This window comes from Notothenia rossii (genome assembly GCF_949606895.1).
Source record: "Notothenia rossii genome assembly, chromosome: 10".
NCBI classification, from domain to species: domain Eukaryota; kingdom Metazoa; phylum Chordata; class Actinopteri; order Perciformes; family Nototheniidae; genus Notothenia; species Notothenia rossii.
The window spans coordinates 10,326,987-10,343,131 of record NC_136908.1 but is presented as its reverse complement, the minus strand read 5'-3'; the positions used below and the strand labels follow the sequence as shown (position 1 = coordinate 10,343,131).

The following is a 16,145-nucleotide window of genomic DNA, read 5'->3' as shown; positions in this document are numbered from 1 at the left end:
TAAACTCTAGTGTTGTAGTGCCGAGAGATAGGAGTCGGAGGCGGTGCATCGAAGGTGCAAAGGGGAACTTTAATGAGGAGCAGAAAAGGACATGTCGCTGGCTTGCAGTCCGAGTAGACAAGAGAAAGAAAAGCCAGGAGGGCACACAATATATACAGGTAGCAACACATGTCCGTGCGGAAACAATACCCATACCCCAAAGTTCCGTGGTGAATTATGTCAACCAGTGATCACTACACAAGCCCCCCCAGAATTCAACCATGGACACAATCCTTGCGTCCGGGAGGAAGCACCACAGGGGCCGAGGAGGGCGGGCCGGAAGGGGGCCGCAAGAGAGGGTAGGGGCCCGACGAGGTCGAGGGCATCCCCACCGGGGGTGGGGGGCCGGGCCGTCGTAAGGGAGCCGCGGTAGGCGTTGAGGCAAACGAAGAACACACCCGCCAGTCGAAGAAAGCTGGGTCGCGACGTGGGGACGGGCGTGAATATCCCGGTGGTCCACAGCAGGAAGGAGCGCTGCCCGACCGCAGGCAAGGGCACAGCGGCGGCGGGCACGAAGTCCTTGGGAGGAAGGAGCCATGTCCCCTATAAGGTGTGATTTGTGCCATAGAACAGATAACTAAGCTGACTGAGCGGAGAACTAACATGTCAACGTGCGCCAACGCCTCCATCAATTCTGAATGGGTTGACGTATAATACAGGCGATGTCAGACGTTACGGCGACGCATAGGTGCGCTCAAAGTACGCGCTCACGTGGCGGCGACGTACCTTAGAAAGCGTTATCTTAGATATGCGTGTTGATAACGTACGTGTGGATATGCGCGTGAATAACGTACATGTGGATAAGCGTGTGAATAACGTACATCTCGCCTCCGTTAGCATTGTATAGCATTATCCTATATTATATTTTTCAAATGATTCCGCTCATACAGTTTGGGGAGTTTTACAGGTAGCCTACACTTTCTCATCTGCACAGTATTGATATCAGAAGAGAGGGGAATAATAATTAATAATCATTCGTATGAGAATATTTGCTGGTGTTGTACTCAAGACCGGTCTCCAGACCACTTGTTAACGGTATTGGTCATCTTGTCTCGGAATCGACTGTATTTGGTTTCGTATTGTCTCTTTATCTGACCTATAGGACTCGAGATGTTATGTCAAGACCGGTTAAGACCATGGCTGGGGAACCGAAATCCGGTTTGGAACAAATAACAATTGTCCGTGTTTGTTCTCGTTCTCTCGTTCTCTCGTTCTCTCTCTCGTGTTCATTTCCCGCGGGTTTAGAGAACAGCGCTGACAATGACGGACAGTGGAGATGACACCTCCTGTGAGCCGTGATCCAACAAAGAACGAACTCACTGAGCAGCCAATCGTGTCGATCGTCGCCTACCATGCCGTGAACTATGCCGCGAGAGAAGTAACGTGACACTCTCGTCGCCACCCCTCTCGTCTGAGAAGCTACGTGACGTCTGAAGTTACTTTACTTTCTGTTGTGTGTGAAAATAGATCGCTGCAGTGAACACGACTTTATGTATTTGTTTATGGTTTATTTGATATGGAGGGATGCAGTATACATAGAAGTTCAGAGAAGAAGTAAACCCTATATTGTTTATTTCGTTTCATTTTGGCACCATGGCAGAGGCAAATATAGAGTTGATGTGCGGAGATTATAATGTCCCGTTTACTAAAATATGTATTGTTTTATGATGTTTAGTTGACAAAATAGTCACTGTGCTACATTTTGCTGCACTCAAGCATACATCTGAAGACTAGAGTTTTGTCCCCCTTTGGCCACAAGGGGGTGTATATATATATATTGTATAATATATATATTTTGTATGTTGCAACTATACAGAGCTTTGGCAATATATGTAACTGAGGTCATGCTAATAAAGCTATTGAATTGAATTGAGTATACCTTGAAGTGAGCTGTCAGGAGAGTGGCGAAGTCACGCCCTGGACCGGAAGTAGCTGTTAGCCGTTAGCTGTTAGCTGTTGTCGACGGCCGCAAACCGTAAGCCGGCAGCCGCTAGTCGATGTCGTCGGCGTGCCCCCACCAGGGAAGGTGCCGCTGCGTGTAGTGGCCAGCACCTCAGGGGTAAATCGCCGGGCGGCCAGGAAGATCCGGTCAGCTTTTTCGGCTAAAGCGCGGGGCTCAACACTAGCCGTGTTAGCTAGCGCAGCCTGGACACGCAGCCACATGTCCCGAAGAAACAGCCCCATGAGGTAGAAGTCGGGTTCTTTCATACCTAGCAGGTCGTCCATCACTTCCATGTGGTCGATAGGCTTGCTGTCTCCCAGTGCCGAAACAATGTGGAAATGGCGGAGGGCGAACCGAGCCTCAGTCCGTGCGCACGATGCAACCACGGGCGCTTCCAAAAATCCCCGGCATTTCGAGAAAAACTGCGTTTTTTGCCGTGTTCGGTTCAGTCTCGGATACTTCACGAGACTTATGTCAGGGTCACCAATATAGATGATCTCTCCTTTGGGGTTTGTCAGCGACAGGATATTTGGATAGTTGTCCTTGTTGTTAATCACTCAACAGCTGATGGTTGAAAAAAAAGTAATATATTTCTACATGAACAATACGGGCAGTTTATACATTAAATAAATCAACAGTAGGTGGCGATATATGTTCCAAGTGGAAGCGATTCGCCATTAAAGCGAAGAAGAAGAACTCCGCACAGTTGATCTCTTAAGACAGGGATCTGCAACCTTTTTGACCAAAAGAGCCATTTTGCTCCTTTTTCCAAAACATTTTTTGGGCTGTAGCCGCAAAAGATATTTCATAGCTTGATAGCTAATAAAGTTGTATTTATTGTTATATCAGACAAAAACTACAGTTTTTTTGCATTTATTAGGCTATTTATTACATTATATAAAACTGTTAACCTCTAATAAGAAACAAAGAACTCCTATAAGGAGAATTAAAAATAATACACAGGCCTACTTTAAAATAAATTAAACACAGCACTTGGGGAGTCCTCTGCACATTTGAAGGGGAACAAAATATTATTAAAATGGGCCCACTTTGAAATAAATAAAACATATAGCTGCACCCTAAAAAGAGTTAAAGGTAGGGTAGGTAAGAATGGAGAAACCAGCTCGAGTGCGCTAGAATTTGAAAATACACAACCGGAAAAAATCTGCCTCTTCCTTCAGACTTTCTTACAGAGTCCCTCCTCCAACACACACGAACGCGCATCATCAATGAGGCCACGAGATAAGTTTGTGCACAGATGGAAGGCTGACAGGCAGGTATCCCGGGCCGGCTAAAATGATTGGTCGTGCTTTTTACAGCACTACGGCTTCCAGAGATTAATTTTTGTATGTATTTATTGTCAAAGCATTTAATATATTCATTGCTATCGGGACGTTAAGAGCATTCCATGGAATATAACAAAAAGTGTTTTCTGAAATAAATGACATACCCCATTGAATTATGACTGAAGATTGTCAGCTGTCTTCCTCTCCCGTGTTGTTCCTCGATACGTAAAGGCTGCAGCACCGTTGACAACTTCTCTCTATATATCAAACATACCGGTAAACCAGCATCCTTTGCTGTGAAAGCATATAACTCTGTCCACACAGAATTAAATCCTGTGTTCCTCCTGTACTTTTCTTTGATTTATCCATAGTTCGCTCATCGAGCCGGGGGTCAGGTTATTCACCTCCAAGAAAAGGCGCTCGCGCGGGACCGTAGCAAGATGTGACGCATATTTTAGTTGACCTAATTAAAACCGTTTTGTTTTTTATTTATGTGTCACATTATCACCTCAAAATACAAGATACGAAATATTTTCAACCATGCAACAAAATACAAATAGTCCTACAAATACTTTTATTTTATTTCCTTCTTGTTTTTGTCTAAGCTCAAAGGAGCCAGAGCAGAGGGCTTAAAGGGCCGCATGCGGCCCGTGGGCCGCGGGTTGCCAAACCCTGAACTAGACGAAGGCTCAATACAGGCGATGACGTCACGTTTGCGCGTTCCCGCGAACAGGGCTTCAATCTACGCGGCAAGGCTTCAATCTACGGCATAACACCGGAAAGCCCGAGCTTTCCCTGAAGTTAGCCGGCTAAGCGAAAATCCAGCTTCGTAGTACAGGCCTCGGATCACCCAATACTTTTCAAATATTATTAGATTATCTACTGTGTGTGGACAGTGGAGACAGTGTGGCCGATGGGAATACAATTCAAACATGTTTTCTGGTTGATATTGTCACAATATCGCGATGATTCGTTAGCTAGAGCTAGCTTGAATAGCAACAACAGTTCAAATTCCACCACGTTACCTTGGAGTCTTGGTTATAAAACGACATTTCCTTTGGGTCCTTTCGTCGTGGTGGGATAAAACTGAAGGGAGACAAGAGGGCAAGTGGTTTGGTTTTTGCCTCGAGGGAAACGTCCATCTTTTCGGTTAAAAACAAACACTTATTATAGTTAGTAAAACTAAAAAGATCAAGCTGAATCCCCCAGTTAATAGAGGCAAAGGACTGGCGTCTGTGGTCGCTAGGATACTGTCTGACATGCTGCCTTCATGGGCTCTTTGTTTGTTCGTACTTTAGAGATTCAAACAAAAAATTCCTTTTACAAATGTATTGGGAAAACACTAAGCTATGTTACTGTCAATTCATCAAGAATACAAGCATGTAAAATGTGTGATAAAAGTTTAAATAAATGCAAGATAAAGGAAGTGTCTACCTTTTAACAAACAACATTATAGAAAGATGTGTATTTGATATGAAGAGTGATTTCTGTGGAAAATAAAAACTCAGATGTGTTCACTGTAGGCCTATAAGAAAGTTATGGATCTATGCAGCTAAAATAAACTGAATATGAATATTTAGATGAATATATTAGAATTCATGCTATTTATTACATTTTTGGGGGAAATTCCATATTTATAGAAAAAGTGGTCGGCCAACTTTCCTGTATTAATTAATTAATTAATGCATAAAAAAGGATATGTCACTTCTAATGTTTTAAGCAAAACAGCTATCAAGGTCTTTCAGTTAGTAACCTTGGCATTATAAAATGTTTATGTACTTTTTGTCTTCTTTTTTATTGGTATTGTCCATGTTTTATTTACCTCTGTATGTGAACATCTCTTCAAATCTCTCTGCTATATAACATGTGCAATATTATTAATAATATGCTATGATAACGTGCAATTAAGCAACTGCCACTACGTTTTAATTTTTTGCACTACTAAATACTGCTAATAATTGCATTGATTGTATGACCATCTATGTTTCATGTTTTCTGTAGATGTTTAATTGCTCTTTTTACTGCACTTTTAGTGTACAGTTTTTCTGTTGTGCTGCTGTGTTTATTGTATTTTTGTTACTCTGGCACAACAATTTCCTTCGGGATAAAAAAATCTTATCTTATCTTAAATGTCCTTACATTGAAGCATGACACATTGAGATGTCCATTGTTATTAAATCAATGTGTGGGAATACTAGCCAACCAATGCTGCTTTTATCCTCTAAGTACGTTTGTTGAATTATTTTTTTCCTTTCTCCACATTTTCATTATTTGAAATTACGAAAGGCACAATTTATGATATGACCTGACAATCGTTTCTAATGCACCCCTTTTCATGAGGCACAAGAAAGAAAGAAAAAAAAGCAGCGGAAAGAGGACAGCCACTCCTGGGTTTATTAAGGTAGTTGTTACAGCTGCTATGCTTTTACCATCAATTATTGATAACGCTTCCATTATTTTCACTTGGCAACTTTGGGCGACTCTCATAAGATGATTGCTAAAATTCAATTTATATATGAAACTGATTTATGAGATAATAACCTAACTGATGAGTAACTCACGTATCTATGTTAAGTATGTTATTGATTTGTATTGATATATCTTTAACTAAAGTTCAATAGGGAGTATGTGATGCACAAGTGTACTTACAGGTTGACCTTTGAGAAACGGATCGAACTGTTGTAAGATTGTACATTATGTCTTCGATAAAGTAACAAAATATCTTCAATCATAAGGAAAATACCTATTAAATTGTCTGTTAGCTGATTGAGTTTTTACAAAATAGTCATCCCTGCACCATTGTCTTCTTTTATTCTAATAACACTTGTCAATTCAAGGTCCTTGAAAGGTCTCTCCCTGCATCTGCTGCAGAATCAATTTATAGCCCTGGAAAGACTTTGCCTCGAGCACAGTGTGGAATATGTGTTTCAGTTATAGGTGACAAGAAAGTCCAATTGCTGGGGCTTCAAATAGACTATAAATAATCTCACAGTCCCTCAGCACTATGTAAAGATGTATTATATAAATAATATATTTCAGGAAAATTTAAAAACGGAAAAGAGAATTGTGAGTATGCTGATAAAACAAGTATATTTTGTATTCAACATTTTAAAAACAGTTTTGTTATTTTAATTTATGGCACACAAAATAAGCACTATGGACATAAACACACTTTAACCCGCCACTAAAACTGTGTTTTTTACAATAAAAGTGTCTTGAAAAAGTGGGTATGGTCCTAATATTGGTCCGGTAAACCTCTTGGCTGTTTCCCTTTTGGAGAATACAGACATTACATAGAGAAACACCATATTTGTGTGGCACACACACACAAACACACACACACACACACACACACACACACACACACACACACACACACACACACACACACACACACACACAGAACAAAGCCTTGAAATTCACTGAGAGCAGTGGTGCCCAGATGTTTGATAAAACTGCCAAAAAATCAGCAGCAGAGTTCAAGAGGTTTCCAACAACTGTGACGTAGAGGGGGGACATGATCACCACCTGCTTTCATTCATTTCAGAGGTCTCTGAGCACAGGAGTAATTACTGCTGACATTTCAGGAGGCAATATTGCTATTTGGCAGCGACACAGTGGGAATGACTGCACCTGAAGGCAGCGGTCAGTCATTCAATGGCCCTGATTTATTAAAAGGAGGTACCAGTGTTGCTGAGACTTCTTCTCATAATGCATATTTTTCTCCCCTGATTCAGATGATGTTTTATTTATAGGGCAATTGAATTGCTTTTTTATATTATTAAAAGTAAATTTTACTGGAAAGAAGTTTGTATCACAATGAAGCCTGAAACACAGATTCAACTGGTAATGAGGATCCATTGGACAAAGATCAGTGATAATGAAGGTCATATCTATTATTAAGCAACAGAAACATTATTTTAACTAAACCGGACAACCATTTATTTCTAATATGCTAGGGTTATTAAAGTTCAAGGTTAAAGGCCCTGAAAGCCGTTTTTTTCCTGAATCATCTGCTTCTTTCTTGTTGTTTTCTTGTATTTAAAACAGTGATGCTGTACATGCTATTTGATCAAAACTATTAAATGGAAGAGGAGAAGAGTTGATCACTTGTATCAGCCTCCCCCCTGCTGGACATACCAACTAATACATCAAGATCTACAAAATAAAACCTATTTTATGTGTATAAAAGACCGTAAACAGTCAAAGCAATCTATATATATTTTATTACATACTTGTTCAGTTCTTACCAGTTTTTGGTTAATGAATCTGTGAAGTATTGATAAGCAATGAAGCCAATGATAATAACAGAGGACATACACATGTGCACCCAAAGAGAGAACAGATAAAAACAGTCCATCAGGTGTGCTAAACAGTTATTTAAACAATTCATATAATATGCTCTGCAGTCCTCCACTGTGTTGAATGAAAATGTTACAGCGACAGGTCCTTTTCTATGTTGAGTTCCCAGTTAAAACCAATTATAATGCTGTCTCATAAATAAATCACTCTAATGCTGCTACATCTCCACTTCAGTTGGTTTATATACAAAACTGAAAGTCATATCATTGTGTGCAGTGCAGTGTGTGTGGGGGAACTTTGATGCTTTTAGTACTCAGGAGGACCTTCCAGAAACTATTTATTCGGCATTAGCTGAAGAGGCCCCAAATGTCAGTTAGTAACAACCAACAAGCTGTGGATGATCACTGTGTAATAATCCACAAGTAAGCAGCAGCATTATCCTGATTATGTTGGATCAGTAACACAGGCGTCAGAATAAATCCTGTTTTGACTAGACCGCGGACTTTCAATCAGTGCGGTGCAATCACTGGAAAACTGGACATCCCCTGCCCTGGCCCCTGACATGCACACACTGTTTGAGTTTCTTCTTTGGTGACTAGACCCAAGGTGTTAAGAAAAGGGCACTCTGTTTCTATTTCATGTGTTTGGATAAAAGTGTTATAAAAATGGACGATGGTCTCGTTGTTTATCTACAATAACACAGTATCTTGTCCAAAATGATAATCTTTAATATTTAATTAAGTGGGTCTGCTTTTTGTTTGAATTGTTTCTTTAAAAAAAACGATTGAAAGACAGTGAAGGATGGAACAATAAACGACAAGAAGTATGCTTTGTGTGAATACAGTAAAAAAACACAAGTTTCTTATTCTTTATTTTCTTCTCCAGCAGATGGCCTCAGTAACACACCTCTGCTCACAAAGAAAATACAAATAATTCCTTCAAACCAAACAGCTGACTTTTTCTATTTGAATTGTTTGTATCCGGGAGGTTTCACCACTCTAGTCCTCCATTTACGCATGAGTAACATTCACCCACTTGCACAATCAACAGTAAATGAATCATATAGTCTGTTAAACTTCCCTAAAACTTGATATTTTCCCATCAGTGACAGTGAGGATTTGGTTTAAATAGACAATAAGCCTGTTATTGAGATAAGTATCACTACTGACAGCCATGGTTTGTTCTAATTCCATGTGTAGTTTCCCTCCTGGTTTTAATATGCCATGCTTCACTGTCAGTGGTGTAAACAAGTAAGGAACATTGACTTCTACTCCACTTCAATTCAAAGGTATTTTGATGCTAATGCTATTGTACTTTACTTGTAGTATTTCTACTCTGGTATTTTCTACTTTTACTTAAATACAATTTCTGAGTACTTCTTCCACCCCTGTTCACTGTAAATCGGACACGGTGACTGCCGTCGGTCCTTGATGACCCACCGTCTGCACATTTCCGAAAGCTTACGGAGATTCACCGAGCAGCGACCCCTCCCTCCTCCTCCTCCTACTCCTCCTACTCCTCCTCGATACAGCTACTCTCCCCTCGGCTTCACTCCGAGGAGGAACCCGGTGCCCCCCGGCTGATCGTTTCCAATTACGTTACCCCAAGATGGAGGTTTGCAGATGGCACTGCTAGCTACTACGAGTCTCCGTGTCTTTAATCAAGCTTTTCTCGGGACAGAAGTGATTTTGTGCCATCTTTCTATCGTGTGTTTTGGGGGATCTACTTGGGAGACTCTGAGCTCCAGGTCCGGGTTGTGGCAACCATGAGCTCCGGGGAAGGAGCGGAGGAAACGACGAAGGACGCTGGAGAAATTGCGGCGTTCTTCAAGAACGGTAAGCCGAAAAAGGAGATGGATAGTCGGAGTAGTATTTACTGAGAAGCTGCTCCTCTTGGTGCACAAATTAGGGACATTGGGTGCTCGTGCAGGGAAAAATAGGGATTAAAATGCCCAATTACTGTTGTGAATGAAGTGTACAACATATAGCAATGACTAACGTAGTCGTGGAAATCTCTTAACATGTGTTTCTTGAATGCATTTATCCAACAAACGCTTCAGTATTTGATTCAGAGTGGTGTAGCCAGGGCAACGTTAGCTACATCGCTAATTTTCCAAGTTCCATCTTCGGACACCTCCCCTAGATTTGTCAAAGCTCTCCGTGTACTTTTCTTTAAAAATACATTATTCTGTGTTTTTATCTTTCCATGACACTCCTTAAACTCGTTAACACCACTGACAGGTGTGAAAAAGAGGTTGTAACGTGTATGTTTGACCCAGTAAATGTAAGAAAAGAGGAAAACACAAGGACTGCAAACATATGTTTTTCGTACAGCTAGACCCCATCACGATTGAATCCAAGTAACTTTTTCTAATTAAAATGAAAAGGCAGATATAAATCCGTATATCGTATATATTATGTTTTATATATCCAGTGCATAACATGTAGACGTTGCTGAGAGGAAGGAAAATAAGCAGGTCAGAGCTGTCCGATAATGGACTTGGGTGTTCATAACTAGTTTCAATATTAGCTTCCAGTATTAGCCTGTGAGCTAGTGATCCTGAATCAGATTCAGCGAATCCTGGCTGTCTGCTTTGGTTAGCCATGCTAGCTACTTTAGCATCGCTAGCCTGCCAGTGAGTTGACAAAGCTCTCGTGTATCTGAACAGCTTGAATGTGTATTCAATACAAAACATGATACAGTATTGGTGTATTTTAAATCCACTATCCCAATGACTTATTGTTTGTCGTTTTCTGTGCTGTCAGAAAATAGCAGAACTGTGGAAGCAATGTAAACAATACATGGCGTGGCACATAGAGCCTGGGTGTGCACTGTGCAGGACAAGCTAGCTTTGCAACATAGCTATCAAGGCCAAAAAGGGCTGCCTATTATCAATAACACGGTCTGTTGGTTGTTATAACACCCGAGAATGTCAGTGACAGTGATTTACACATGAACTATTGCTTATAGACATTATTATATGTGGGAAACTTGCATGTTCATGTCGCTAACAATAGCTAAGTAGGCTAATTAATCAGCAAGGACTGTGACTTGAAGTCCCAACACGGGCCTACAGTGATTTTTAAAGGCTGCAACAATGGCTCTTAAACGGATTTTAAATGAGAATTCAAGTGGTCCTAATAAAAATGAAGGGATCTGAGAAATATATAGATGTTTTATTCTACCCAGCAGATTTTGCATTATGAAACTATGTTTAAGAATGTTTTATTTTCTATTAATTTCCATGTCCATATCAGTGTAAGTGTTTTTGTACAAAAATAACCCAATATTTGTAATTGGAGTTTACTGAGATACAGTTGAATGAAATAGTGATTCATGGGTGAATGCTTGTCTATGAGCTTATGGGCTGCACTTGGAAATGCCAGATAACCCTCCAGCTATTTTCAGTGTCAGCTAGCAGTGAATTAGATCCGGTGCCTGTTGTCATGTCTGCCAGTGTCATCATAAAACTCCCCTCTCTTTGGCAGCTTACTTTTTATATGCATTTAAAACGAGTTTATCCATGGATCAATAGCTGAAGCTTGTGTTTTATATGTGTAGTAGTAGTGGGGAGTTTATTTCGCCAGGTGACATTTGCATAAGTGTGCGATACTCAAATATGAAACTGTGGCATAAGAGAGAAATTGAAAAACAGAACCTAGGAATGCATTCCCAAGCCAAAACCCTGGCAGTTGAAATGCACTGTCACATGTGGGACCTTTTTGTGGTGGAAGTGAGATTTTGAAGCAGAGTTGGAGGGGAGTAAACAAGCAGGAGAATGCAGAGTATTGACATCCAGCCTCTGGCTCCTGTGGTTTTGTGTCTAGCGAGATAATAAGCCACAGAGGGAAGTTCAGTATCCGTATTGAGCTGATCCGATGGCTTCCTTTCATGGAGAGAGGCGAGAGGCATCATGTAACTCACTTGCAACCACACTTTGTATGTTTTGTTGATGGTGCACAGCTGCAGCCCTTCTGCCTCATTGTTAATCAAATCTGCTGCTAATTTGTTGCATAATTAAAAATGTTTAGATATGCCTCCTCTTATTACCACAAGGCCATCTGCTATAGATTCATATTTTAGTTTAGAAATAGCTTTTTATTTACTAATAGAGCACTTAAATTGACTTTTTTTGGTTTGTTTAACAGAAGAAGTGACACTAATAAATTGTTTTTGTCTGTCTTACATTTGTAGAGCAGCAGGGGGGATCCTTCTGAAATAATAAAAAATATGTTGTTGATTAAATACAACATAAATCTTTGTCTGTCTTGCATAAAAATACACTTTTATTATTCTGCTGCCGGTGTAAAAAATCCCACAAATATTTAACAATTAGAATGATTAACATGTCAGGCCTGTCTGTACTTGAAGCATTCTCTGTCCATTACTCTCGCTACAGTAATGGACAGACCCGTACTTTGGAAAAAGCAGGCCTTAACCAGACCTCTACTACATCTGATCTTAAACAAGATCTTAACTTAAACCTGACAGTTCATTGGAATCCATGTGTTTGTGTCCTTAAACCTAAACATGTCCCACTGGCACTCAGCTACAATCATAAACCATGTGTTGTCAAAATGCTATCATAAGCTGCTTGAGGACTTTAGGAGTATATGTTTTTTCCTCCAAAAACAACAGACCTTGTTAAACAAGCCCCTAAAGCTACACTTAGCAATGATTATGTGTCACTGAGCAGGTCCTTATGTTAAATATGACCCACGTTTTTTCAGGTGGTACGGCTGATTATTGTTAGCTGCGGCCTTAGTGTTGTTGTTCTCCCCGAGAGAACCTGGCACCATCAGTACTACTGTTATGTCACTGAGCGCAACACGAGAGTGATTGACAAGACCACCTACATTTGGAGATAATGATAACCGTGGACCGATATTTACTGTACACAGCAGACTGGATTTGGACAAGAGGGATTAGATTTTTGTTTCTAAAGTACATCATCTGTCTCCATACCGTGTTAAATGGCTGTAGTAACACTTTCCTGTTCTGTGTCTTGTTGGTTCTTTAAAGTTTTGTAAAACTTAACTTGCACTGAATGCATTCAAACCATTTTTGTATTCTTTCTTTGCAGTCACATAGTATTTATGTTATTGTCTGCACAAGCAAAACATACAAAAAACCCCCCAAAAAAACAGACAAGGGCTGATTTCTAATCTGAGAAGCAGAGAATACTACAGGAAGTGCACAAAGCAGTTGCTGTACAGTTTTTCAACTCAAACACAGTTTTAAAGTAAGACATCCTTTCTGAAACTCTTTCAGACTCAGAGTTCAACCCAGCAGTGAAACCACCACAGCCCTGCGTATAGTCTACCAATGGCTTTTGTGCAATGAGCTCGTTGGAAGGCTTCAGTGTCACGTTCTGGCTCTCCCCTCCTCTTTGTTTTGCTCGTGAACTTCCTCCTTATAGATCTAAGAATCTTGTTTTGACATGCACAGGTTTGAGTGTCTTGCCACAGGCTATGCTTTTCCATTCCCAGCTCCACTTCTCTTTTTTCCATCCTTTGGCATTCCTACTCTTCGTCTTTCCCATGTCCTCCCTCTTTGCTTTCTTCCCTTCTCTCTGTCCGACTGCCTGCTGTCCTAGTGTTCGTTCGCCAATGTCTGCTCCATGTTTTCTCCCTCCCTTATTCTTGTCGGGCCTTACAGTCCTAATGCATAATGACAACTTATTAAAAAAAATGCGCTTCCCCTCATCTCTCTCCCCTGCCTTCCAGACTGGAATTAATACCCCGGCCTCAGAGCTCTGAGACGGGGAGTTTTGTTGTGGCATGTTGTCAATCATCAAGTTATTATCTACGCTAAACATATCTTTGGCTACACTGGTGACTAAGAGGCTGATGGAGTGTTGATTTCATAAAGTTATTACTTGTTGATAGTGTGGTATTCACAGTGGGAAAAAAAGGCACTTCATGAATGAAGAGGTTGGGTTGTATGTTTGAATGAGCTTTGCAGTGTACGTGTGTTAGTGCAAGAAAGGGGGGAGAGAAATCTGATCCAGGGCTTGCATTTATGACTCAGGCCCATTCACCCAGGATGAGGTCTGCACACACTTACATACACACACACACATGCACTCTACAGACTAATGGATATTGATCCAGGAGATGGAGACTGATTGGGCTCCCTCAGTAAAGGTTTCCTCCAGGCTTAAAGCTGCCAAGTCAGACACACAGCAGAGGCCAAAGCCCTAATGCTGTACAGAGCAGATTCTCTTTATCATCCTGTGTTTATGTGACGGAACTAAGCATAGGATTAGTGCATCACACGTCAATGCAAACGACTGATTGAAGGGTGGGCTTGTTGTCACTTTGTTTCCCTTCCTTTTTGAAAACAGAGATGTTTTACCTAAGTACTTGACAGGTTGCTCTGAACCTGTGATCAGAGAGAAACTGATAACTCAAGAACATTTTGCTTGGGAGAGACTGATTTTAAATTGGACATATGTTCATTTTCCATGCTTTTTTTTTTTTTGGGAGGGTTCGAAATTGTCTTACATGTTATGTTTAAAAAAAACACAATTTGTTTGTAATACTCTCTTTCCTGGACACACATTATCCACCCAATATCTATAACAATCAATTTAGTTAAAATGTGTGTTTTCTGATCGAGGGCCTCCCACAAAAACCTGACTTTATTTACTTTGCCTGGTAAGAGCCACACCCCCAAAAACACTGGATACAACATTTCCCACAGTTCAACTTGATAGCCCCTGATGGCATAATCATCTTATTCTATTCTGACATTGGAAAAGAGACTTCAGATTCACTAAAGACAACTGTTTTGTTTTTACAGGCTGATTAGTCATCTTCATTACACGTAATCTGAACGTATGTGTACATTCAGAAGAGTGCCCCTTCAAACCCCTCGACCAAACCTCAGTTTTGCCAGCCAAGTACTTCCTATTTTTGGTAGATTATGCTTTTAACGCAGACTGACGAGACCGATAAAAGGTATTTTATATGATATATGCAATTTTACAACCATTATATTTATCTAATCAATTGAGAGCCTCATACATCTAGGAAGATATTAAAGGATGGTCCAAATTGGTATTGGTGCAGATACTGACCGTCTTAATGAATTGATACTTTTATTTAAGATAAAAACAGAGGTAGAAATGCGCTGCCAAAAAGTGTCAGAGCACAAAAATGATCTCATTGGAAAGAAACATTTGAAGAAGCTCCAGCTGAGTTATCAGGGGGTAACTCTTTTGGACACTCAGGCGTCATGTGCTCTGCAGTACGAGGGGCTTCATGATAGTCAGCCTCTGTTCTGTCTCAATTGCTTTTCACACTGACTAACACTCATCCATGCTCTGATTTGCCGTTAGCACTGACCCTGGGTCTGTGTCCTCCAGCTCGTCTCCTCACTGTCTTTGTATTGTTAAGGTCACGCCGTACTCACATCTCCCACAGTGAGTTCCATTTGTACACACATGATCAGCTGCAGAATTTCAGGTACCTCACACACACACAGCTCTAAGTAACTTCTCTATTGTACATAAGAGACGAGCGGATTTAATAAATGGAAGCCAGCTGGAGGGAAAGATGATGGTTATGAGTGTTTAGTCTTTTATTTAGCCAGGCAACAATGAATGGAAAGCTCGGGTAAAAAGCTTTTTTAGAAAGGGCTGGTGGAGATGAAGATGAAAAATGGTTATATATGAAAAACCCTCTGCTCTAACTGTTTCCTTTATTGTGGCTTAAACATATGATGTTTCATTTAGAAAGCCATTCAACCCATAAAATGAAGCACAAATACTCACTGAACACATGGTAACAAGATGAGCCGTGCAGGCATCATTAGTTTCTCAGATCTTCATGTCCTTATAAACACATTTTCTGTCATACACTCACATTTCTGTAGAGAAAATGGCTAAACCATGGTAAAGAAAATGGATCTGTGAAGAGTAAATAATTTAAGTTGCTCTCATTTTCCCTTGAGAAGTTGTGTAAACGCATCATCTTTCTCATGTCTAATAACAGGTGCAGGTACATTAAAATTTAAAGGCAGATTACAGCTAGCCAAGCATGCCAAACCTCCCCCCACCCATCTGCTGTGAGGTCAGTGTGGGAGGGAGGATTGTGATTTTTTTGTTTTTTTTGTTTGAATTCTCATCTGTTGAAGGCCATGGCAGTGGGATCCAAATGTTGGTCAATCATTAGCATTCAAACCCAGAGTTGCCAGACTTGGTTTAAAGAGAAGAATGACATGGCAGAGAAGTATTTATTTTTTAAATGACAGAAACGACCTGCTCGTAAAGCTTGGAGAAACTTTTGGAACCTGTCCTCTTGGTTTCACTAATACAGCAAAAGCAGGCCCAGCACATACATACAAAAAGCTATTGATCTCCCTCAAAGGAAATTGGATTAATACAACTGATTCAGCAACTAGTAATTTAGCTTTAAGCTTCATGTTAGCAGATAATTGCCCATTTTATACGCTCAACAGATAGCAAACGTAGCATCATACGCCATATTCATTGTACTTTTAGCTCTGTTTTTGGCCTCCACCAACTGTTGAGATAAATGTCAGACTTTTTTAGCTGCTATATTCAACACTTT

General features: G+C 40.5%; 2 protein-coding genes across 8 annotated transcripts in view; one reads left to right on the top strand and one right to left on the bottom strand.

Moving 5' to 3' along the window:
- The window catches only part of cfap90 (cilia and flagella associated protein 90), a 200,638-nt gene that overhangs the window by 4,175 nt on the left and 180,318 nt on the right, over nucleotides 1-16,145 (bottom strand). The window contains exon 1 of one of the 2 annotated variants that reach the window (XM_079656181.1): nucleotides 4,293-4,476. The exons of the other annotated variant lie outside the window; for it this stretch is intronic. Coding sequence (XP_079512307.1) covers nucleotides 4,293-4,409 — 117 coding nt within the window. The 5' untranslated portion in view covers nucleotides 4,410-4,476. Of the gene's footprint in view, nucleotides 1-4,292; nucleotides 4,477-16,145 lie in introns of those variants that run through there. 2 annotated transcript variants of the gene reach the window in all.
- The window catches only part of LOC307023126 (triple functional domain protein-like), a 94,186-nt gene continuing 87,034 nt past the window's right edge, over nucleotides 8,994-16,145 (top strand). For 2 of the 6 annotated variants that reach the window (XM_079656167.1, XM_079656166.1), the window contains exon 1: nucleotides 9,003-9,404. In XM_079656167.1, coding sequence (XP_079512293.1) covers nucleotides 9,335-9,404 — 70 coding nt within the window. In that variant the 5' untranslated portion in view covers nucleotides 9,003-9,334. Of the gene's footprint in view, nucleotides 9,405-16,145 lie in introns of all 6 variants that reach the window. The other 4 variants (XM_079656165.1, XM_079656164.1, XR_013803608.1 and 1 more) reach the window with 3 other exon arrangements.